This window comes from Rhineura floridana, chromosome 5 (assembly GCF_030035675.1).
Source record: "Rhineura floridana isolate rRhiFlo1 chromosome 5, rRhiFlo1.hap2, whole genome shotgun sequence".
Classification (NCBI taxonomy): Eukaryota; Metazoa; Chordata; class Lepidosauria; order Squamata; family Rhineuridae; genus Rhineura; species Rhineura floridana.
Genome location: NC_084484.1, coordinates 141,952,978 through 141,977,470, shown reverse-complemented (window position 1 = coordinate 141,977,470; position 24,493 = coordinate 141,952,978). Strand labels below are relative to the sequence as shown.

Below are 24,493 nucleotides of genomic sequence, written 5' to 3'. Positions count from 1 at the left end.
TCCTAACCATGTCTACTTAGATGCAAGTCCTGTTGAATTCAATGGGGCTTACTTCCAGGTAAGTGGGGCTAAGGCTGCAGGCTTAGTCCAGTCATGTCTGAAGTTCTTTTTAAAATTAAAAATATCAGTTATGGGATCTGAAGAAAAAGCTGCTGAAGTATAGGGTAACACTGTTAAATGCTGTTGTCTCATCTCCTTCCCAAAGCAGCACACAGCTACACTTTAAACACAAAGAAGAGAAGAAGATTTAAATTCTAATGGCGCAATCCTTTCTTGGAGATTCAGGCCCAGTTTACCTGAAAGAGCGCCTCCACCGCCACCAATTATGCCGCCCGACCAGATCAGCCACGCAAGGCCTTCTCTCAATCCCACCAACCAAAACAGTTAGGTTGGTGGGTACTAGGGAGAGGGCTTTTTCTGTGGTGGCCCCCACTCTCTGGAACTCCCTCCCGTTTGATCTCTGACATGCCCCTTCCCTGGATGTATTCCGCAAGGCCCTGAAGACATGGCTATTTCAACAGGCCTTTGAGATCTTTGGGATGGGTTAATCTCCATGATTTTGTCATCTATTATATGCTGTATATGTAAATGTTTTTATAAATGTACTGATGACTGTCCAGTATTTTATTTATTGAGATTAATGTGACTGCATTTGATACTATTGTATTTTATCCTATTTTAATGTACGTCGCCTGGAGTGGCTATCTGCCAGATAGGCGACACACAAATTAAATATTATTATTATTATTATTATTCAGATGGATATTAGCACACAATACACACACAATTGCAATTATGGTTTGTGCATGTTTGGAGAGACATGCCAGGAACATGACAAACCGCTCTTCATTTATAGAGTAGCTTTACAAAGGTAACATCAAATGCTTCAGAGTATTACATGTTCAAGGAACAGGAAAATAGGTGGATAACAGAGCAGTCAAGTGTTGTCAGTCCAAAGAGAAGACATGTTGGTTTGAGAGTGCAGGACACGGAATAATAGGCTCAAGTTGCAGGAAGCCAGATTTCGACTGGACATCAGGAAAAACTTCCTAACTGTTAGAGCCATACGACAATGGGACCAATTATCTAGAGAGGTAGTGGGCTCTCCGACACTGGAGGCATTCAAGAGGCAGCTGGACAGCCATCTGTCGGGGATGCTTTGATTTGAATTCCTGCATTGAGCAGGGGCTTGGACTCCATGGCCTTATAGGCCCCTTCCAACTCTACTATTCTATGAAAGCTAGATTAAAAGTAGAAACTGGATTTAGACAAGCATTGTTCAGGCAATAAATAGCAACAGGTGATAGATTGAAAGTTCTGTCAGTTGGTAAATATTACATACTTTTTGGAGGGTGTAGAGCTTATTTTTAATATCATCCACCACAGTGCTGTAAGACGAGTGGGTACTCCCTTCAATAAAAATCCTACGCTGTGGTTGCTCCATCACCTTATGCAGCCTCACACCCTTCTGCAAGTCACCAAGTATATCCTGCCACAACCTAGCCTGAAAAGGGAAGCCCAGATTAAAGATGACATCTCAGCTTGCAAGGATCTCACTTTGCATTTAATATGGCATATCTTACTGGTCTCCTAGGCATTTTAGCATGTGTTTTAAATTGTTTTTATATTGTTTTAAATTTTAAAATTGTGTTTTAAATTGTTTTTAAAATATGTGTTTTAAATTGTATATTTGTTGTAATGTTTTTGATTGCTGTAAACCGCCCAGAGAGCTTCAGCTATAGGGCGGTATATACAAGTGCAATAAATATATAAATAAAATAAATAATAAAATTTGTGTTGTGGCATATGTCTGTTAAGATCAAAATCTTATGGATTCAGAAATACCTTCCTTGAAGTCTTTATTGTTTTTACTCCTTAATAGGCAAAGTTATTCAGCACCAATATTGATACAAGAATATTCTTACATGCTAGTAAACTGGGGGATCTGATCCAATGCATTCACTAGGGTTAAGGACAATATTGGCCTTACAAGCACACATTTGAAACACTAGTGTTAACTTTTTTAAAAAAAACATTGATGGATGTCTGTTCAAAGTCAGATCCTGAAGGCTCCTTAGCACAGAAAAATGTGAAATCAGCAATACAGGATACAGCATACAGTTCCACACACTGCGATTACAACTGATCCTGAAATTGTTAATGCGCTCTTCTTTTCTAACCAGGAGAGGAGCTATGAGTATAGGAATTAGGCATAAACCTGAGAGTGCAATAACACCATCATACTGAATGAAACTGTGAGGTGTTTTACACAACATTTTAGGTTCCATAATTTTGCTGGAAAGCTTAACTGAGAAGAGGCAGCTAAAGGCTGATTGGATGCTGATTGCCCATTCCTTTGTTAGGCTGATGACCATCTAGACCAGGATGGGTTGTTGACTGAAGTTGTATGGAAGCTAACGACTGCATATTTTCTGATAGCTGGGAATCACTCTCCAGGTTTTAGAATAAGCTACCTGGTTGAATTGGGGGGGGTAGTTAAAGAAGCAGCTGTCAGTTTGGTAAAATGACAGCAGTTGACTATAGGCAGATTGACAATGCTGAAAGTTTTCTAGTGGGACACTGGAAGTGCGACTGTAGGAGGCTGCACATGTTGTTCTCTGGGAATCTGATGCAAGTTGTGCTGTCCACTTGCATTCACTATACTCTACTTGTATATTTCTAAAAGTTTACAAAGACAAAATAAGTCTCCTATGCTCTCTCATGCAAAAGGAACTTAAATCGCTAACTCTGCACATTTCATGTGGGAGTAGATCCTATTGAACTAACTGAGATTTATTTTTGGGTACAGATTAAGAATAGAAATGGGCTGCAATTCTTGCTGTATTGCCCCTGGAACATCTCCCCATTCGGGGAAGTGGGGGATGCATGTAACAATAATCCTGAGATCACACTTGCCTATGATTCGGGTCTCTTCTGTGGTGCTCATTCTAGAGTGGGATGGGGTAGGATTTGTCCTTTTCATAGTATTGTTGGATGAGCACTTTAGGACATTTTTTGTATGTTTTCATTTTCGCTCTTATCTAGTTTTAACTGATTTTGGCTGTTTTGTATTTTATCTTTGCAAGTAGTTTTAAGACATCTTTTGATATAAAGTGAAAAACAAATACAATAATATAATGTAATTTAATTATGTAATGTAAACACAACCTGTTTACTGAGCATTTATTCTGATTTCTTTGTGGTTAGGTCATACAATGTTGTGTCAAACAATTGTTATCCCACCCTTTCAAGTGCATTTTGCCATCACTTTTGTTAATGCAAATTAGCCAGTATGCAGTTGAATCCCACCCATAACTTTTTATTTTTAAAGGTTTGCATAGTTCAGATGCTGGCCAACAATTTGCCATTTTTGCATGGAAAACTGGATATGAAAGATACCAGTCAAAGAGCTACCCATACCTGGTCATCAGCCTTCTGTCTTGCAGAACAGTCTTTCACATCCATTCTTCCCAAATACTGAAATATATAAAAGGATTGCATTTATTGTATGTTTGCTCCATGTAAAACTGTTAGACTATCTAATTTCCCATCCACTTGCACAATTTATCTTAACATCAAAAGATCTATCTTTCAAAAGAGTTTAACTGGGCATTTCTCCTTGGGACCCCATCCCTTAAAGAATTGCACTGGCTGTCTATATGTCACTGGGCCCAATTCAAGGTTTTGGTATAGACCAGCCTTTCCCAACCAGTGTGCCTCCAGATGTTGTTGGACCACAACTCCCATCTTCCTGACCATTGGCAATGCTGGCTGAGGCTGATGGGAGTTGTGGTCCAACAACATCTGGAGGCACACTGGTTGGGAAAGGCTGGTATAGACATATAAAGCCCTCACGGGTTAGGACCTGGTTACCTGTTGGAATGCCTCTGCCTATATTGTCCTGCTAGGCATTGAGATTGGCTGGGAAGGCTCTTCTTGCAGTACCATCATTATTCACTAGAGGGCCACCTTGGCAATGGCACCCTGGTTGTGGAAAAGCCTCCCTACCAATATAGGTAGGTTGTGAAAACTGTGATTACATTTTCAGCATCAGTTGAAGTCTTCTCTTTTTCTCTAGACCTTTTACATATCTATGTGTGCAGCCACACCATTCAGAAATTTGTTATAGGCAACTACACAGGTTGGCTGATTGTTTTAGTTGTAGCTTATTGTTATTGTTTTGTATTTGAATTTGTTACCCACATTAAGATCAGGACAGGATTTACATTTTAAAAATAATACAAATAAAAAGTTTTGTAAGCCATCTTTGTAAAAAGGGTAGTATATAAACTCCCTAAATAAATAGTAAACTTCCCAGTAGATTTAGTTATATGGCGCACGCACACACATGCACACACATATGTAATGGGTATATATATAAAGTTAGGAACTTGCTGCTTTTAAATGAAGAGTGAGATTCTCAGGCTGCTGAATTTTGCAACTCTGAAAACTGTTGTAATATTTCTGTGTGTGCATGGAATTGGAAGATATGTGGGGCCCTCCATGTAAGCCCTCCTCCCCCTATGTATTCACAGGAACTGTGCGGAGTATCAGATTCTTGGAAAAGTGTAGATCTAGTTATTGCTCTCTGGCTTAGAGAAACAATAGTTGTGCTATTGTGAGGTTGTTTGTTACATACTAGTTGAGGCCCAAAGGAAACACTGTAGGAAGGAAAGGGCCCGACAAGCTTGTTCGAGCAGGGCCAGTATCAGTCATCTTAAAGACTTGCTTCAGCAGCAATTTTGCCCAGCTCAGGTCCTCCGGGCTTCCTGTGCCACTTACTTTGTTTATGGCTCTTAGGTTTTATACACACAAAGTACCAACCCCAACTCCAGGGATGGGTGACAATGATAAAGGAAAGTAGCAACACATCTCACCTTGAGATGCTTGAGTGTTTGAATGGAAGTAGCAGGCCTGAATCCTATTCCTATTCCATGACCCCTTCTTATGCCTCTCAGTTCAGTCTGATCTTGTGCAGCGTCTAACTGCATTTATTCTATGCCTGTACAATTTAAGCTCATTTTACTCTGAGAGCCAGATATGGGAGATAAGATTAATGGTAACAAAGCTGGGGGGATTTCTTCTTAAGAATGCAAAAGGGACATTTGCTGGTAAAGAATTCAAAAGCATGTTTTCCTCCTTTCCCCTAGTACAACTTAAGTAGGGAAGTGATGGGCTGTCCAGTACTGGAGGCATTCAAGAGGAAGCTGGACAGCCACTTGTTGGGTATGCTTTAAGTAGGATTCCTGCATTGAGCAGGGGGTTGGACTCGATGGCCTTTTAGGCCCCTTCCCACTCCACTATTCTATGATTCTGTGAAGAAAGGTAACTAGTGATAAAGTTACATTTGTTACTTTCTTTACCTTAGGTGTCTCAGCTACACCAGAAGAGCTATTTAAGCAGCAAATCCTGTAAAAACCAGTTTGTCTAGTTCTCTTGGTTGTTTTTTTAGTCAGAATGTACAGTGAAGGCTTAAGATGGTTTATTTTCCCACTCTAGTCTCAGAATGAGCTGTTTCAGCACCACTGCAAGAAGGAATGCAGTCAGTATAGGTAGGCTGTGAAAAAATTAAAAAGGGAAAGCAAACCTTGATGACATCCTGGAAAGTGACTGATGATTTTGTGGTCTCTGTGCTTAGTTGAGCATAAGAGATATTAGCTTCTCCAGGGACTCGCTCAGCTCTCTCTCCATAGGACTCAATCCCCCAGTCCAGGACTTCATATATCAGCTTTCCTAACCGTTCTGTCAACTACAAAGAAAGTCCAGGAAGATCTTAATTCAGAATACCAAGGTCAGGTTAATAACGAGCAACAATTTTTTACCTAGGTGACCAGTTCCATAAAGCAGTCCTTAGATGCAACCCTTTCTTATTGCACTTGGCCCCTTTCTTGCCCACTCTAAAGGTAAAAAGGCATTCTGTTGGCATCAGTTGGTAGGAAAGTGATTTCATATTGTTTACATATTACATTACATATTGTTGATCCAAAAGTAAAATTTTAACATGAAAGAAAGAACAGTGGGTTCAGAATTTAAATTCATCTCTACTTGTCCCACCTGCTTGTCAGTTAAGTTGGTTTGGGATGGAGCCTGGGAGCCAAAGCGAGTATTACTAAACCCTGGCAACTACCCAACTTCAATACTCTTTGGGGCTGGCCCTGCTGCCCTCCAAGCCATCTGAATGGGACTTTACTTGTGACAGTCTTAAGTTATTTCTCTTAATGTAACATATTCCTCCATTGAAAGTGGTAACTAAATTATAGTTACCAGCAGTATAAGTAAAGTAGATAATGCATGGGTAGATTTACTATGTTACAGGGAAGGTTTATAGTGTTATGGGATTGAGGGTTGAAATGGAGAATTTCTACGAGTCTCCTTCCAGCCTCTGATTTGGAACTCTGTGCCTGGAAGTGGGCTCTGCAGCAGAAAAACCTGCTCCATTGGTCAGACTAGATTCCTTTGTTAATCAAATAGAGTGAGCTGGGCTTGTCAAGTGCCCCATTAACAGGTGAAAAGATTTTGGGCCAGAGAGATCCTGTTGTGATTGGAACTCTTTCCAAAGGAGAGGCCCTCCTCCCTGCATCCTGGAGCCAAGGAGAGGCTTATGTCTTCTAGTCTCATCTTGGGGTGAAGCTGGAAACACACACAGAGAGGCTTGCTTGCTCTCAGTGTTGGAAGGAACCTCAAAAGCTATGGGTGATGCGGAGTGAGATCTGATGGATTGTGAATGCAGAGAACTCCTCCATCTTATGCTCAGGCTGTGAATATGTGTAAATAAACCATATATCATAAAGACACCGCAGTCTCTGCTAGTCTTCTTTTCAAGGAAACCCAAATGCTGGTAAAGCACAGGAACCCCTGGAAGTCTTGCACAGCTTGGAGACTGGGGTGGCACACAACTGTATGGGGCGGAAGGCATATTAAAAGCCAAAGTCTTACTATATCTTCCAGCCTATCACTTGGCTGTTGATTTGTGTGACTATCTGGAAGGCACAACAAAAAAAGTTCCTATGCTCTTAAATATTAGTTACATGTTCAGGGCGACAGTGGAAGATATGATGAATAGATAGAATAACAGTTTTCTTCTTTAAGTTATTAAGAAGAAAAAGGAAAAAAGAACAGGAAAGGAAAAAAGATAAAAAACTCCATCCGCTCACATTAACAATACAACAAACATCAGTATATCCATCTTAAATTACACATACAGTTTCATATAGTAAGTATCGTAGGTATTAAGAAAATAAAACACATTTGTAAACCTGACAAAATAACTCAGGTAATTACCATCTTAATTCTTACCAATGTTATGTTGTAAAGTGAAGGACACACTGCCATCAGAATGGATGCAGAGGTTGTCAGTATCTAAGATAATTTTTAATGCAGAGTCCAATCCATGAGCCATCATTTGTTTCATTTTATAACAACTTTCGAAACAGATAGCCCATGCTTGTTCCTCACTTATAGGCTGCTCATATCATCTCAGGATCTCAGCTAATGAGACCTTAGTGATATCCTTTGTATATATCATTGTATTTGTTGGTTTTCTCTTACCTAGCATTTTGTTATTAAAAAACTATATTTTATAACTAAACAAGAAATGTTATCCTCAGAGCCCTTTTATGTGTTCACAGTATGGCACTTTCAGGTGTGGCTGTTTGTAGAAAATCAAGCTGTCTTTTCTTAAAGAAAAAGTAACTGGTTGATCTCATATAGTTACCCAATCTCTAATTCAAAGTCAAAATATGCTTATTAGGTTATTGCATCAATTTCTTAATATATTGATCTGGGCAGGGATTTATCTGTACTATTGTCAATATTAATAGAAATATGGTGGCCAAATCGTGTAAGACTAGTTCTTAGTGAGGCAGGGCAAAATCTTTGCTTCTCCTTTCCTTTTTCAATGACCACTGGTAGGTCACTTACTTTTGGAAGTTAATAAGGATATAAGAAAAGCCTCCTGAGCAGGCCAGTGGCCCATCTAGTCCAGAATCCTGTTCTCACAGTGGCCAACCAGATGCCCATGGGAAACCCACAAGCAGGACCTGAGTGCAAAAGTATTCTCCCCTCCTGCGGCTACTGGGAACTGGTTTTCAGAAGCATACTGCATCTGACTATGGTAGCAGAGCACAGCCATCATGGCTAGTAGCCATTGATAGCCTTATCCTCCAGGAATTTGTCCAATCTTCTTTTAAAGCCATCCAAGTTGGTAGCCATCACTGCCTCTTGAGGGAGTGAATTCCATTGTTTAACTATGCCCTGTGTGAATAAGTACTTTCTTTTGCCTGTCCTAAATCTTCCAACATTCAGCTTCATTGAATGTCCATGAGTTCTAGTATGACAGAGGGAGAAAAACTTTTATCTATCCACTTTTTCCATGCCATGCATATTATTATACACTTCTATCATGTCGCCTCTGATTTGCCTTGCTCTAAACTAGAAAGCCCCAAATGCTTTCCTCATAGGAGAGTCTCTCCGTCCACTTGAACACTATGAGGCCATCAAGTTTAACCCCCTGCTCAGTGCAAGAATCCAAATCAAAGCATATCTGACAGGTGGCTATTCAGCTGCCTCTTGAATGCCTCCAGGGTTGGAGAGTACACCACCTCCCTAGGTAACTGGTTCCATTGTAGTACCACTCTAACAGTTAGGAAGTTTTCCCTGATGTCCAGTTGAAATCTGGCTTCCTGCAACTTGAGCCCATTATTCCGTGTCCTGCTCTCTGGGACAATCGAGAAGAGATCCCGGCCCTCCTTGAAGAGTGCTACCATATCTTCCCTCAGTCTTCTCTTCTCAAGGCTAAACATGCCCAGTTCTTTCAGCCTCTCCTCATAGGGCTTTGTTTCCAGTCCCCTGATCATCCTTGTTGCCCTCCTCTGAACCTGTTCCAATCTGCATCCTTCTTCAAGTGCAGTGTCCAGAAATGGACGCAAGTACTCAGTATGAGGCCTAACCAGTGCTGAACAGAGGGGAACTAATACTTCACGCCATTTGGAAACTATACTTCCGTTAATGCATCCTAAAATAGCATTTTCCTTTGTGGCAGCTGCATTGCACTATTGGCTCAGTCCGCAAAGCATGTCAAGAATCTGACTGTGTGTGTAACCCCCATTTCTGCAGTATCTGCTCACACACACCCCTGCCCACCTGCCCTGGCCTTGAGTGAAAGGGACATAGTAAAGGGAAAGTGTATTTTGAATTAAACTGACCAGTCAAGTGACTTGAAGCTCAAGAAAACCTAACTGAAGGAAATGGTCATGTGGCAGATACCCAGTGGCATAGTTCAGAAATGATATCTTTATTTATTAAGCTGAGTCTTGTTTCAAAGCTGGTAGGTATAGTTTCTCAGTTCAATGACATGAGAAACTATAGTTAACTGAAGACTTCTACTTTTAAGTACAGTGGGCCAAAGAGGGAAGGCTCTGTATCCAGACACAAGGCTCATTCATGTCTTGTCTTACGATTGTCCAAATCAGATCACTGTCATGGAAAATGGGGAAGAATTGTGTATGGAAGTTGTGCTATTAATACAGAAAGAACAAGCTGAAATGTAAAACTACCTTTCCTAAATGCGTACAAGGCGATGGGGGGAATGGAGGACAAAGGGCCAAATGAAACATACGCTGCGTAGACACAATCAAAGCACATTGAAAGCATATTTCTTCCCTCCAAAGATTTCCGGGACCTGTAGTTTACGCCTCACAGCATCCTTAACAAACAGCAGTTCCCAGGGTTCTTTGCGTGGGAGATGCGATTCAAATGTATGGGGTTCCATGTACAAGATGGAGGTATCAGCAGCCTTGGGTGAATCCTGAGGTATGCAGAAGAGCACAAATTTTGAAGGGGGTAAAACTCCTATTTGCAGGGAGGGGCAGCCAACTCAGTGGCCAGGGAATTATAACTGACTGTTTGGAGGCTGGGTTGGAAAACAGGGCAGGAGGGAGAATGTAACAGAGTGTCCTGAGAAAAAGCATGGCTGGCTGGTTGGCTGGCACAGTGAACTGAAGCACTCCACACTGCAACATTTTATCACCAGTCCCATTTGTGGTTTTAACAATCTGACCCTCTCAATCATGACGCTCACTAGTGGATCTTAAGCCAGTCACAGATTTAACCTAAGTTAATTCACAGGGTTGTTGAAAGATAAAACTGGGGAAGGGGGAAAGAGAATGTATTAGGCACAAGGCTTCCCTGAGGTCATTGGAGAAGGTGGGATATTAACGCAATAGCTAAGATATTTAAAACTGCATGTATCTTTCACTCACGCCCACCAACAGGTGGAAATACAGAGGTTCGAAAGAGCTTTCAGAACAGAAGAGCTCTACTGGAGCAGACCAAAGGCACGTCTCGTCTAGCATCCTCTTCTAACAGTGGGTAACTAGATGCCTATAGGAAACATACCAACAGGAGACAGTGCTATTGAGCTCATGGACGGCTTGTGAGCTTTTCCTAGGCTTTGAGCTGACCACTGTAAGAAGAACAGGATGCTCGACTACATGGGCCTTTGGCCTGATCTAGCAGAGACTCTTCTTAATGCAGCTTAAGTGGGACCGTGTGAACCAATCCACCCGGATACAGAACTGCCGCCTTACATGCTCCTTTGGTCTTCTGTTGTCCGCGTTATGAAACTACGCCCCCGGCTCCAGCCCCGCCCTCATAAACAACCCGCGAGGTAAAGCCTATGGTAGGCTCAAGGAGAAAGGAGTCCAAGGGACAGCATCACTTTCCCTAACCTCTCTGCCGTGTTTGTTTAGTAGCGTCCTTCAGTAGCTTCCCCCCTTCCTGTGATTTGGTTTAGCCCGTCCCATTTCTCGGAAAAGATGGCGGCGGTGGCTGAAGCAAAGGAGGCGGTTTGGAATCGGCTGGATGTGCCGTGGCCCTCATGCAGCGCGACAGTCGCTGTGCCGCCTCAGCACGTCTCAGGTGAATGGGGAACAAAGCGCTGCAGCTGCGGGGAAATATTGATTGATTGAATTTATTTATATACCGCCTTTCCACAGTGAGCTACTGACTTTCATGTTAGGCTCGTGTGCTGATTGCTTACTTGTATGTTCCTGCGTGCAAAGCGCACGTGCTGGGGAGGGTTCGTGTCTTACCCTCGCCTCGAAATGTCATTTAATAGTCCTATGTATTTGATAGTTGGGTACTTCTACTCGGAAGTTAGTCTCATGGTTTTCAATGCAGCTTACACCCAGGCAAGTGTGTCTAGGATTGCAGCCTTTTCCTGTTGTGATTTTAATGAGTGGATTTTTAAGGTGCTTAATTTTGGCTGAATTTGTTTTAATAATGCCAACGAGAGGAAAACCAAGTTAGTTCAAATCCAGGCTGGCATTTTATGGTTCTGTAGTAATAAGACCCTTGTGTGTGCCATTTGGAAACACACGGTCAAGGCGATATCCTGTCCTTAATTGAAGACGACAGCAAAGTTTCCAATTGACGCTAATAGGTCGGGATTGCAACCTAAATTTACAGTCCTGTTCACAATTCTTAAGAATACACCATTGAGTTTGATAAGGCTTTCTTTTTAATTTGTAGCCTAATCCTGTACATGTTTATCTCTAGCCTCTCTTTTTTCTCCTGTATGCTTTGTTGTTAAGTGTGGTTATGTGATTACATGTGTTGGGGTTTGTAAATATGTATGGATATGTGGGGAGGATGGCTTCGTAAATTATGTTTTGATAATACAGAAACTTAAATGGTAAAGATGATTTGATAGCACAAGTCATCTGGATAACTTCGCAATTGTAGAACTACTTTTGAATAAACTCCAGAAACTGCATGGCTGGGAAGAGAGGCTTCATTAGCTCGTTGTCAGGAACTATAAGCCGTGGATGCCTACTTTCTTGTCAGTGAGGTTTGCAGCTGGAATACAAACTGCTGAAATCACTGCACCCTGGTGTGCTGTCCTCACAAGGAGCATGACAAAGGAGCTTGTCCAAAGGTCCAGTGGTTTGTGGGGCCCAGGTGTTGCTGGGACTTTCTGAGACTGAGGTTAGGGATGAGTGCAGTGGTACACAGCAAAGTGGTGAACTGGGCCTTGCATTCTGAAAATGGGTTTAAGTAGAATATGATTTGAAGTTGATGTGTTAACTTTTGTTGCCTTGGGCTTGGAAATTAAGTGGAAGGAGAAATATTACTGGCTTCCATATGTATATGAACTTACTAAAGTTAAGTTAGCAAGCTCTTGGGAGGAGGCTAAAGGAGATAGGACTTTGAAGCGCATTTCTGAGATTGATTTGTTGCACTGTTTTAGTTATGTGTGCTTGTTTGTCTTTCCAGTGAGATGTCTTCTTTCTGTTCTGAAGGGCTGTCATGCTGTCAACAACATTCTGAAAAACAAAGCCATGGTTGCAGAACAGAGCCTCCTGCATTCAATTATGTATAGTTTTCGCTATCAGATGAGTCGTCATAGGCCATATCGGTCTCTCAGACAGGTAAGGTTGGGAGTTGTATGGAAATACATTTAGACTTCTTCTTCCTCTTCTTCTTCCTCTTCTTCTTCCTCTTCTTCTTCCTCTTCTTCTTATTTATTAGTCGCCCATCTGGCTGGTTGTCCAGCCACTCTGGGCGACGTACAAAGTAAAATACATTAAACATTAAAATGTTAAAATATTAGAACCCAACAATAAAAACTTAACCCAACCCAAAATCTTGACTGAAGAACCAGGTCTTCAAAGTCCGGTGGAAGCTCATCATCGAAGGGGCATGGCGGAGATAATTTGGGAGAGAATTCCACAGGGTGGGGGCCACTATTGAAAAGGCCCTCCCTCTGGTCCTCACCAGTCTGGCTGTTTTAACCGGTGGGATCGAGAGAAGGTCTTCTGAGGCTGATCTTGTTGAGCGGCATCCCTGCCGATGCTGGAGGCGCTCCTTCAGATAGACTGCCCGAAACTTGGGATACTTAAGGGTTTTTTGGATCTGAATTCCTAGATGAACTCACTTGATCTGTACCTTCTGAACTAATAAGAGCATGGGAATATAGTTTTCCACAGAAATCTGCACCACTGCCAGTTTTTATGTAATGGTCTGAAGGTTGCTTTCTGTTTTGTTTTGTAAAAGGGTCATAGTTGCTTGGAGTGGCTACAGTGTGTGGTTGCTGCTGTGCTTATTGAAAATGGAGCTGCCAATGCTTATGGGAGCAGCAAGGTGTCGTGATGTGCTGTCCCTCACAGGGACATTGTACAAGAAACAAAATGGCTGCCCCAATGATTCTTTGGGACAGCCATCTTAAGGGAATGGCATACCCTGTCACTCCCAGAAGCATTAGTGGCCCCATTTTCAATGCATGTGGCGGCAACTGTGCACTCTTATCCACTCCAAGTGGCTATTGCCTGTTAAAGGGGAAGGATTATTAAAAGGCAGCCCTTGGGCCAACTCATAGAATTAAAGTTATTTTTAAGAATTTTGTGGGGATACTGAATGAACTTTGATTTGAATACATACTAAAGTGGCGTGGTCTGAGTAGGGTTACCTTGATTCATTCCAATTTTTTCTGTTTGAAGCTTGTTGTCAGTTGCTACTTTTTCATATTGTTATTGGGATAATGATGATATACACAATAGATGCTGAATGAGATCTAGTGTTTTTGCTCTCTGAACAGAATAACTGTCATTCTATTCATGGAGCAAAAATATTGGATACTGCCCATTGCCTCAACGTATGTTTTTGGTGTGTTCCAAAAAGAAACAAAAAAGATAGCCCCTTATTGCTAGTTTTTTTTAATGTGTCTCCTATACTACCTTTTACTTAGTGTTGTAATTCAAAGGAAATCCAAATACATATTATGAAAATTTGTTCTTCAATTACTTGTATAGGCTTACTACTGTGAGTCAATCAAAGGTTTTTATTTTCCTCTTTCCCTTTCAGGTAGAACAGTGCTTGAAGCGTTTAAATAGTATGAATCTGGAGAAGCCGATTCAAGATCTTATTAGGTTGGGCCCCATGTAAGTGGCATAAGTCAGCGCATCTCACTATGCTGGTGTGATTTTGTAGCTTAAAGGTTTACCTCACAATTTCACAAAGTTAGTATTTTTGCTTATTTTAAACCTACTGGAATCTTTGGGACTCAAGCCAGCTGAAATCCAAGTACTTAGCGGACAATAATGTAGCTTGCTAGACCAATTTGTGCTAGCAGAAAACAGTGAAAGCTTTCAAACTACTCTGAACTCTTCAAAAGAAAATGAAGAGATCTGTGTAATTCCAAAACTTGCATTAACAGAAGTCAGCCCAACAGAAGATACATGCCTTGCCTTGACCTTTTCTTTTTTCCTTCTGTGTAACCAACAGTACAATCCTACCCATTTCTATTTAAAAGCAAGTCCTATTGAATTCAGTGGGGCTTACTCACAGGTAGTGAAGTTAAGATTGTAGCCCAACATAATATATCAAGTTGCAAGATTACAGGTACAGTTAATGGCAAAACATTCTGCTTGTTAACCAGTTACCAGATTATGTAAGGCCCAAGATATACTAGCATTAAATATAGTAGGATGCCAACACTTATCCACACACTGTTCTTCTTGTCTCTTTATTTTAAATAGAAAACAAAAATCTGAAAATGCTGAAGATGCCTTGGTTCCAAGCCAGCCTGTCATAGAAGTGATACTATTGAAGATTTTGGGCAGTTGCAAGCTCATACTGCGTTTGCTTGAATGTTGTTGCACAGCATTTCTGTATCCTTCCAAAACAGTTTGGTTCCTGATTTGGAGGTTCTTGTGGTTCTCATTCAGTGATTCAGAATGAATACACTGAAGACTTGTCAGGGAAGATAGATTTGATGAAATGTTATGTGCCTTATTAAGGACTCATCCTGTTATGCATAGGTTTTCTGGTGAAATTTTGCAGTCCTTTGTGGCTTCGTAATTAATGGTAAATATTATCTACTGGGTGGTATTCAACTAAATTCTTATGCTAGCACAAGGATTGGCAATAGCACAACAGGATTTCCCTCCTCCCTTCCCCCAACACCATCCCCAAATCTGCTCCAGAGGGTTGAGGGAACTTGCAGAACGGATTTAGAGGGCGTGGGGGGGGGGAAAACGTTCTGTTGCGCAAAGAGAACGTTCATCTTAAGTGTTACGCTGAATACAATTCATTTTATTGATTTTTTAAAAATATATGCTTCCAAAGCAGCATACTACTCTCAATTTAAAAAGTCTTATCAATCTTATCCTTTGGGCTATCTTAAGGCACTCTACTCATTGAGTTCCATTGTGTATTTGTGTAAAATGTGTTTAATAGTACAACCTTGTACATGCTTACTTGGAAGGTACACACAGGTAAGACTGTAAGATTGCAACCTAATTTAGCTTTCTAGCCTCTTGTCAGCTGTTGTCCAACCTTAGTTGCTGTCCAGCCTTAATCATTCCTCAGTTTGTCTGTTAAGCATCTGTGTTTGAAAGAGTACATACTATTGAATACCGTGGTGTTGGGGTTGCTAAGCCGATTATGGTATGTATACCTGTAAAACATCTTCATTGTTTTTTTTTTATCATTAATTTTTATTCAAATTTTCAAAGACAAAAAACAAAACAAAACAAAAACAATTAAACAATAAAATAAAATGTTGACTTCCGATTTGTCGCAGATCAGTTATAGGTCTACAATATATAACAATCCTGTCTCTAAAATTATATTATAAAATCACTTTCCTCCAGTAATTATCTTAATTAATCATCAAATCTCATATACATTACTTTATTCTTTCCACAAAAAGTCAAAGAGAGGATTCAATTCCTTGAGAGATATATCTTTCAATTTTTCTCCAAATAAACATGTCGCTTAATCCATCTGATTCAAATCTGTTAGGCCCAATAATTTCAATAGCCATTCTTCCGTTATCTGTATTAATTCCATCTTCCATCTTCAATAATCCTGTTAAGTCCAATAATTTCAGTAGCCATTCTTCCATTATCAGTATCCCATAATAATCTTATTGTCATAGCCATAGTCCAAATAAACATATTGATTAATCCATCTCGTCAAATCTGTTAGGTCCAATAATTTCCATAACCATTCTTCCATTATCAATGTTAATTCCATCTTCCATCTTCAATAGTCCTGTTAAATCCAGTGGTTTCAGTATCCATTCATCCATTATCAGTATCCCATGATGATCTTGCTGTCATAGCCATAGTCATATAACAAGAGTCTGATGGGAATTTCCCCCATCACAAATATGTGCTTGCCATCAATTCTGAATATGTTGCTGAAATATTGTTGTAAAGTCACATCTCTGCTCTTCTTTTTTACAAAATGCACTGGCTCATCTCTTAAAAGTTTTTCCATTGTCACATATTTGTAGTTAATTCCATAAATTTTTTCTATGTCAAGCCCCATCACATCATTCCAGTCAAGAATTCTGAATATGTTGCTGAAATATTGCTGCAAAGTCATATCTCTGTTCTTCTTTTTTACAAAATGCACTGGCTCATCTCTTAAGAGTTTCTCCACTGTCACATATCTGTAGCCAACTCCATAGATTTTTTCTATGTCAAGCTCCATCACATCATTCCAGTCCAGAAAATTATCCAAGACATTGATAACTTTACCACCAAAATCTTCATTAGTTTCTTCAGAGACAATGTTGAATTCCAAACAGTAAACTTTATTTCTAACATCCATAAACTCCAAATCTTTTTCCAATTTCACATTTGTTCCAATCTCCAGGGCTTGCAGCTTCCCTTTAATTTTTCTTTTCTCATCTCTAATCTCATCAAACATCTCTCTCACAGAATCTCCTATTTCTTTAAGCTCCTGCGTCATTTTGTTAAATTCAATTTTCATCTCCTGTCTACCCTGTCTCAGGGTTTGTTTCGTTATCTCAATCTCACCCATTATTTTCTGAAACATAATTTCTTCCATGGTCTCAATCACTTTCCTGGTTGTCATTCTTAAAACCACAGAAACAAAAATTATTTCAGCCACAATTGGGTTAATATTACAGGCTTGCTGACATCAGTGTAGACAATACAGCCTGCCTTATCTTTTATGTGTTCAGGAATACAAAGCAAACTTAGTTCCCAACATCAAAACAATTAGTGGCGTCATGAACAAGCAGATTCGTCAAAATGAAATAGACTCAAAATAATAATATATTTTTTTTTTCCCCTCCTCGAAATAGAAATCCCTCTTCCGTTGGTATCTTTAGAATGCACCTCCAGGACAGCTTTTTGCAATAAAAACAAACATAAGCTTTTTCAATTTCTTTCCTCCTTAATTTCGTGAGTGAAAGAGAAAAGCCTTAACTCACCCAGAAGTTCTTCACAGCTGATTCATTGACAAATCTCTTTTTTGCTGCAACAATTTAAACCAAGTGAAAAAAAACAATAGAAAGAAGGATGCTTATCTGCCTGTTAAAGTGCGTTTTTCTTTGAAGAAAAGATAAACGTGTCGCTGTAATCAGCAAGAGCTTGATGAAAGTCCGTCCGGCATTGCAGTTTGAACCTTCTCTCATAAATAAATGAAATCCAGTCCTCCCCACAAAAACAGGCTTTGTGGTTAATCTCTACGTTTCTCCCTGTCCGGGAGAAAATCTTTACCAGTCAAAAAGAACGTTTTGACTGATTTTAAAGCTGAAAAAGTTTCTTCTGAGACAAGAGCTTGACTCAGAGGCAGCACAGGCAAAGCAACCCTTCCCATTTCTATTTGTTCTCTTGAATGCTAGTAGCAGAGAACCATGGTCCCTGCTAACATTAACTGCACACAGATGTGTATTCTTCAAGACTCCAATCACTTCTCTATTAGATATGGAAGGACATGGAACAAATGTACAATTTCTGTAGCACTAATATATTTTGGTAATGATTGACATTGTGTGTTCTAAGCTGAGAGATTTAGGCTGCAATCTAATACATGTCTGCTCAGGAGTAAGCTCCATTAGGTTCAATGGGACTTACTTCCATGTAAGTTTGTATTGGATTGCAGCCATATCCAGTAACTGATCTGACCAGTTTTCTTCTAAACAAGTAAAATTTAGAGCAAATGTAATCCCTTAAAACTCAAGTTGTGAGGCTTCAATTGGAAAATTTCTAAAAGCATTGATAAAGCAGGAGATGAGGTAATTGGGGTCACATCTACGTTCCCATTTCTTCTCTTCTCTGTCTGTCCACCTCTGCCCTTGGTTCAGTCAAGATGGAGTCCTCGCTACTGAGGTTTTGCTTTCGCAAATTAAGGTTCAGCGCACAGTACCCGTACAGTGCACAGGTGCTACTCATAAGTGAAACAAGGCATAGGCCTTGCCCTTAAGTTTACAAATTAAAAAAGAAACACAAGGGAAGGAAGTAAAGGAAAGGTAGTCAGGGGAGCAGTTTGATAAAGAGCAAACAGGTGAATTAGTTGTGTTTACATGTAGTCAGAGCCCGGCTCATCTTTTTCTCATGGTGGCTTGCATGGATGAAGTGCAGCTAAACCAGTGTCATTTAGCCTTTCCCAACCTTTGGGTCCCTGGATGTTGCTTGACTACAGTTCCCATCAGCCCCAGTTAGCATGGCCAATGGTCAGGAATTATGGGAACTGTAGTCCAGCAACATCTGGGGACCCAAAGGTTGGGAAAAGCTTTTAGGCCTCTGGCTGGTGTCTATTTCTTCAGAGGGAATTTACAGGAGTTTGAGAGAAAGATTGGAGAAGAAATGGGTGCAGGAAAGCTGTGGCTACTTCATTCCCTGTTTTATTTGTGTTTTTAAAAGGCAAATGCTTAGTCTCGAGGCTACTATCTGGCAACTCTATCCAAAGTCTATTTTTTTCCAGTGAATTAATTCCAGCTAACTTGTATCCTGTGTAATGGGAAGACTAATAGGAATGTGCCTTTTATGAAACTGTTAATACAAATACATATATACTATAATAATTCACAGTGTCAAAGAAGCTAAAGCAGGACCAGAACTCCTGTCATCCCTGGGAGTTGCTGGACTAGAACACCCATCATCCCTGACCGTTGGCTGTGCTGGCTGGGGCTGGTGGGAACTGGGACAGTAACAACATCTAGAGGACCACAAGTTCTCATACCTGTACTAAAGGACAATCAAACGACTGCATGTGAAAGAATTTCTGATAAGTGTCTAGGTGGGTCAGACATTTAAGTGTATGGGTTTTGTGACATTTTTATGCCAGGTAGACAGAACAGAAGCTTCTAAAGAGCTCTCTCAGGTCAGTACCACCACCACCCAGTCTGGAATTTGTTCAAGATTTTTAATACTCTTTATGCAAAGAGCTATTATAGGAGAAGATAGATTCAGATCCAACTTGCTGTGGTGGAAATAAGGTTTGGAAGGTTTTAGTGGAAGAGACAACCAGATGGGGGAAATGGGTGCTATGTAACAAATATAAGTGTTTCATCTCTTCTTTTATTATTCTAGGATTCTTTATAGAGGGGTGTTAAAAAGCCTCAGTTCTTTATATATGAGTCTGTTCAAATTGCTTCAGGAAGTTACAAAGACTCAACCAAGGCCTTACATAAAAGGATTTGCCTTTCCTTCTGAAATATATGAATTTCTGGGAACCACTTATTCAGAGATTAAGAAGAAAATGCCCAAAGCATTTGTAATGAAAAAGGCCGGAACTGGATGGATGGATAGACTCTTCGTTGTAAACAAGACTGTATCTCAGGCTTCAAGTGCAGGAGTTCCTACCAGAAAGAAGAGGAGGAAGGCTCAGAACACCATTGATATTGGGAAGCCAGTTGTGGTAAACAGAACAAAGCAAGGTAACAGATAATGGCCTCCTAATTTGGGTGAGATGAGGGGTGGGAAGCCAAGCTTGTCTCGTTGGAGATCCACCACCCTTATGTCCATACTGCAACATTATATGTAACCTTGTGCCTTTGAATTTGCATTGAGCTGAGTGGGAGGTGCACTGTTATCTGTTATGCTGCCTGCATGGGATGGGGAGAGGTGAAATTACATCATGCCCTATCCTTGCTGCCAGAACATAAGTGCCTGCTGGATCAGGCCAATGGCCCATCCAGTCCAGCATCCTCTTCTCACATTGGCCAGCCAGATGCCTATGGGAAGCCTAAAGCAGGACCTGAGTGCAAGAGCAATCCCCTCCACTTGTGATTCCCAGCAACTGGCATTCAGAGGCAATACTGCCTTTAGTACTGGAGGTTGGTCAGCTGTATTGTGCAAGGACTCTTCATATGTACTGGCAAAACCATGTTTCCCAAAAACTTAACCTGAGTAAAATATTTACAATATTAAAAAGATGCATTGATGAAAGAACAATTGTTATAAGTAGCTATGCTTAGGATAACCAACCATATCTGTTTCTGTTATAAAATGTCAGCTATGCCCTTTATTCTAGATCTTGGGAAAGAGTTTGATATCAAGAGGTTTTGCAGATACCCTAATCCTGCACCACAGGAGGTTTGTTTCATTCTGTGTTTGTGTGTCTTGATACTAAATGTCTATGTATTGCTTTCTTTTTACTCTTCTGATTAGAAAAAACTGACTTTGTGTCATGGCATTAATTTGCTACAAATGGTGCACCTTTCAATATAGGCGTGCTTATTTTTATAAAAACAAATTTTCTTTTTATTTAACAACTTATATACTGGCTGATGGTAAACAGAAGCTCTAAGTGCTTTTCACAAAATAAAACAAACATTAGAATTGTATATAAAAGTTTACATTGTAAGTTTGTGGGTAGGGACTGTACAGTACTTTAGTATACTATTTAGTTACCTTATAAATTGTGTGTGTGTATATATATAAACCTGTTTGTGCTCTGGAATTCTTCATGAATATGAACAAACAGTGTGATCCTTCCATGTCTTTTGCAGATGGGGAACTAAGATAGCGGTGCTGTGTACACTTAATACCCTTCTTTAGAAGGGTCATTGTTCAGTAGCTGAACATGTATATTTTGTGTGCAGAAGGTTCCAGGCTTAATTCCTGATTTCACACGGCCCTGCTATTTAAGCTGTTTTAAACTTGATAGACCTCGGTCTGGAGCCTTGGGGAACCATTGCTAGTCAAAATAGAGAATATTGTGCCAGCTAGATCAGTGGATAATGACTTGGTGTAAAGCAAGTTCAGTGAGATTTTTGTTTAAAAAAAACTTTGAACAGCAGATGCCACATTAAGAAATGATGAGAAACATTTTTGTTATGTATTGCAAGAGGCTGCTGTTCAAGACACACAACTTTAAAGCTCATATGAGCATGCAAACCAGCAGAACCTTTTCGTATCCTGCCGGCGTGTAAGACAAGGATAGGTGCTGACTTGAAACGGTATTTAAAACTATAACCTACTTAATCTGCTTCTAGGTACTTTCTAGAATTATAGAATAGTAGAGTTGGAAGGGGCCTTATAAGGCCATTGAGTCTATCTAGACAGGTTCCTTCTAGTCAAGGGTACTGTATGTAATCTTAAAAATATGAATCTCTTCCATTGAGGATAAACTTTACTTGTAGTTTTTTTTAGTGTTTTTTCATTACTAAAGTCCTTGCTTTTATTTTATTTCAGAATACCAAATTCATGGTAAAGCTTCCTAAATCAAAAAGGAGAACTACCCTGGTTTCTTCTAAATCACTGAGGGCTCTGCATCTTAAATCTTTTGTGTCCAAGTTTCAAGAAGCAAGTACCTTTGGAGAACTGTCTGACACACTCAGAACAACAATTCTGTGGTGCAAAAGCAATACACTTAGATCAGAGGCTTTTTTCTTAGGAATGAAGCTTTTGAAAAGTAGGCGATTGCAGCATGTGGAAACACAGGGTTGCAGGTTCGTATATTGTCAATGCTGAGTTTCTTCAGTTACTGATTTGTCTCATGTTCCTTCATTAGAGCATTTCCTGATCCCCCTTCCCAACTCTGTGTGTCTCTTGTGAGAGCAATACAGCTGCCTATTACATCTAGATCCTTCTTGTTGGTTGTTGGCTAATTAAAATAATGATCCATCTCTTTCATGGTAGATGCACCAATTGTCAATCTCCTGTTACTACCATTATACAAATTGGCATGAGAAGAATAGGATGGCTGGTGCCATCCTATTACAAAGACATTGAAGCTGAACAAGCCATTTTTTTCTTTTCTGTTTTCATCTCTACTTCTGAGGGGGCACTTCATATTTGTGTGTGTGTGTGGGGGGGGATTTCTCTGAGATGATGAATATAGAAGACAACTCAGTGCCTATTCTCCCTCCCAGTTCATGAGAAGGTGGACATAAGTGTGGAACATTATATATAGATAGCATTGAAACGAGCTCTGTGAATGTTCCATAATGTATAAAAACGGCAAAATGGTTCACTGCCATAGCATTATGTGATTTGTCACTGGTAGAAGCATACCGAGGCTGGTATAGCACAGTGGGGAGGAGAGCCTGGGTGGGATTCCAGAGTCTGTGAGTTCAAATATCCGCTCATGTCTCCTGGGTGTAAAGGGCCAGCTAAAGATCACTCCTGCAGTGAGTGGCTAAGGGGTTATGTGCCCTGTCACTTGTGCAGCCTTGGGCAAGCTGCACAGTCCCAAGGAGCCCAGTTGTCCCCCAGCTGGTAGTTGCAGACAAGGAAGGAAGGGGGTTGCTTGTGCAGCTGTGACAAGCTGAGCAGGCCCTAGCCAGCTGGGGAGGACTAGCCTCAGAGGGAGGTAATGGTAAACCCCCTCTGAATACCACTTACCATGAAAACCCTATTCATAGGGTAGCCATAAGTCGGGATTTCCATTTCAGAAGCATACCGCAAAGGATGCTTAATTTCTCCTGGACTATTTGCAAGCTATGTGTATCTAGAACAATTATTCCTTTTAAAAACATAAGAAAAGCCTACCAGATCAGGCCAATGGCCTATTTAGTCCAGTATCCTCACTATGGTCAGCTAGATGCCTCTGGGAAGCCCAGAAGCAGCATCTGAGCGTAACAGCACTCTTGTAGAACTATATTCTAAAGAAATGAAATAAAAACTATATTCTTAATAAGCAGATGACTAGTCCTTATAAATGCATCATGTTATTCTTGAACTTCAGAGCTGAAAGAAGACACACTCCTGGCCTCTGCCACCAGCCCAAGGCGGGGGAGGCACCTTTGACTCCCAGGAAGAACATCAGGGCAAGGGAAGTAACCTAGCCCCATCCACCAGTCAGTGAAGAAGTAGCTGCTCCAAAGCTTGCTTGCTTTTTCCATCCCCCTTCCCTTTTGTATCCTGCCTATTAGATAGTTCCTGCCCCCAAGCTCACAACCTTTAATATTTGTGCAAGGCTCAAGAAAATTAGGTGCTGTTTAACAATGTCCATAATGTGGTAGATAGTCTTTCTCAGTCCGGATGTTTAAAATAAAGGGGAAGGGCAGAGGCGTGTTGCTGCGGGTAGTGTTAAGCCCTTTATATTAGATTTTGATTATGGACAGCTGTTGCAGACTAACTTGAACTCTTGCCTTGTGCAAGAGATCGTTGACTTCACAGGATAGTTACTTGGATTCAACCAGGAAGCTATTTTGAATATTGCTGTAACAAAGAATCCCTGTATTGTTGTCTGTCTTGGGAGCAAATTCCATTGAACTCCATGGTGATTACTGCTGAATAGACATGGCTAGAATTGCACTGCAGGTTGCTAAACTCTCTTCTTTCCATTCCAGCTTGCGACGAAAACTTGGCTGTGTTAAAGCTACTGTCTGTAAATATCTTGTCCTTGCCAGCTGCAGACACAGACCCACCCAAAGACCTAAAGCACATTCCCATTTACAAAAACAGATCAAACTCTCAAGGAAATCAAGATGTGTTTCAAAGAGAACACCATCTCGGATCATTCCTCAACAAAGATACACTAGTTTTAAGGATAGTAGGTCTTTTACCCTTGCACAGTGGTCTAGCCATTTCTCTCCAGTATGGAATACTTACAGTGGCAGTAATAAGGTCAGTGTTGAAAAACAAGCACGTGGTTATGCTGCTGACCTTGCAGGGCTTGAAAGGAAGCCTTCCCATAAACAGGAGGAAGCCACTAAGAACAAAGATGATATTGATGACATTTTTAAAATAATAGGTCTATAATGTTCTATTAAACTAATTTAAACTGTGTTTACTGAGTTTCTTTGTGCTGAGGGAAGATGGGTGGTGTCTATTATATAGCTTGTAACAAAAAACATACTGCGCTCTGATTTGTGGTTTTCACATACGTAATCTTTACGAAAGTTTTTTTTCATTAGTGATAACTGGTAGAAGACTAACAAACTCTCAGGATAACATCCAAAAGCCAAGGCAGGTTTTATATTCAAGAGCAGTATATTCATCTTCTATACTGTCTCTGAACTCCAAGGATGCATGGTTTGCCTACCTCAATGCCATTATCCATGTTCAAGAGAGAAATAGCAGCAGGCTCAGAGAAACCCCAAGGTTTTCATTAGTACAAAAAAAGAAAAAAGCCTAAGGTCCTGTAACACCCAATACAAGAGAGTCCAATGAGGACTAAGCTTACTCAGTGAACATAGAATGCTAGCTGATGTAGGGAGAGCAGGGAAAGAGCTGATTATCCTGAAAAAAAGCTATAGCTGGTTGGTACCCTGAGCAAGAGCACT

General features: G+C 40.5%; 2 protein-coding genes across 6 annotated transcripts; one reads left to right on the top strand and one right to left on the bottom strand.

Moving 5' to 3' along the window:
- Positions 1-1,174: 1,174 nt before the first annotated feature.
- Positions 1,175-10,623, bottom strand: LOC133385396 (protein spire homolog 1-like). 2 transcript variants are annotated; one of them, XM_061628312.1, is made up of 5 exons: positions 7,297-7,448; positions 5,588-5,749; positions 3,421-3,477; positions 1,343-1,504; positions 1,175-1,240 (listed from the first exon to the last, which is right to left on the bottom strand). In XM_061628312.1, the coding sequence occupies exons 1-5, from the start codon at positions 7,330-7,332 to the stop codon at positions 1,232-1,234; spliced, it is 426 nt and encodes a 141-aa protein (XP_061484296.1). In that variant the 5' UTR covers positions 7,333-7,448; the 3' UTR covers positions 1,175-1,231. The 2 variants fall into 2 exon arrangements, 1 of the variants encoding a protein (XP_061484296.1); XR_009762866.1 differs by lacking the exons at positions 1,175-1,240; positions 7,297-7,448 and adding an exon at positions 10,587-10,623 and having other exon boundaries at positions 1,349-1,504.
- On the top strand, positions 10,315-23,996 carry NEPRO (nucleolus and neural progenitor protein). 4 transcript variants are annotated; one of them, XM_061628308.1, is made up of 9 exons: positions 10,315-10,666; positions 12,274-12,428; positions 13,861-13,937; positions 14,535-14,666; positions 15,367-15,444; positions 19,350-19,696; positions 20,293-20,354; positions 21,456-21,712; positions 23,558-23,996. In XM_061628308.1, exons 2-9 carry the CDS (start codon positions 12,339-12,341, stop codon positions 23,967-23,969), a joined length of 1,455 nt encoding a protein of 484 aa, XP_061484292.1. In that variant the 5' UTR covers positions 10,315-10,666; positions 12,274-12,338; the 3' UTR covers positions 23,970-23,996. The 4 variants fall into 4 exon arrangements, with proteins under 4 accessions (XP_061484292.1, XP_061484290.1, XP_061484294.1 ...); XM_061628306.1 differs by lacking the exon at positions 10,315-10,666 and adding an exon at positions 10,673-10,917; XM_061628310.1 differs by lacking the exons at positions 10,315-10,666; positions 23,558-23,996 and adding exons at positions 10,673-10,917; positions 22,951-23,528.
- The last annotated feature ends 497 nt before the right edge of the window (positions 23,997-24,493 follow it).

What these genes read in the sequence shown, in the direction of transcription:
- LOC133385396 (XM_061628312.1), bottom strand. Translation starts at nt 7,332, where the DNA reads ATGGCAGTGTGTCCTTCACTTTACAACATAACATTG. An exon ending in CACTTTACAACATAACATTG is followed by an intron (nt 5,750 to 7,296) that starts GTAAGAATTAAG and finishes CTTTCTTTGTAG; the next exon opens with TTGACAGAACGGTTAGGAAA. An exon ending in CTTTCCAGGATGTCATCAAG is followed by an intron (nt 3,478 to 5,587) that starts GTTTGCTTTCCC and finishes TATATATTTCAG; the next exon opens with TATTTGGGAAGAATGGATGT.
- NEPRO (XM_061628306.1), top strand. Translation starts at nt 10,815, where the DNA reads ATGGCGGCGGTGGCTGAAGCAAAGGAGGCGGTTTGGAATCGGCTGGAT. An exon ending in TGTTGTTGCACAGCATTTCT is followed by an intron (nt 14,667 to 15,366) that starts GTATCCTTCCAA and finishes ATCATTCCTCAG; the next exon opens with TTTGTCTGTTAAGCATCTGT. An exon ending in GGGTTGCTAAGCCGATTATG is followed by an intron (nt 15,445 to 19,349) that starts GTATGTATACCT and finishes TTATTATTCTAG; the next exon opens with GATTCTTTATAGAGGGGTGT.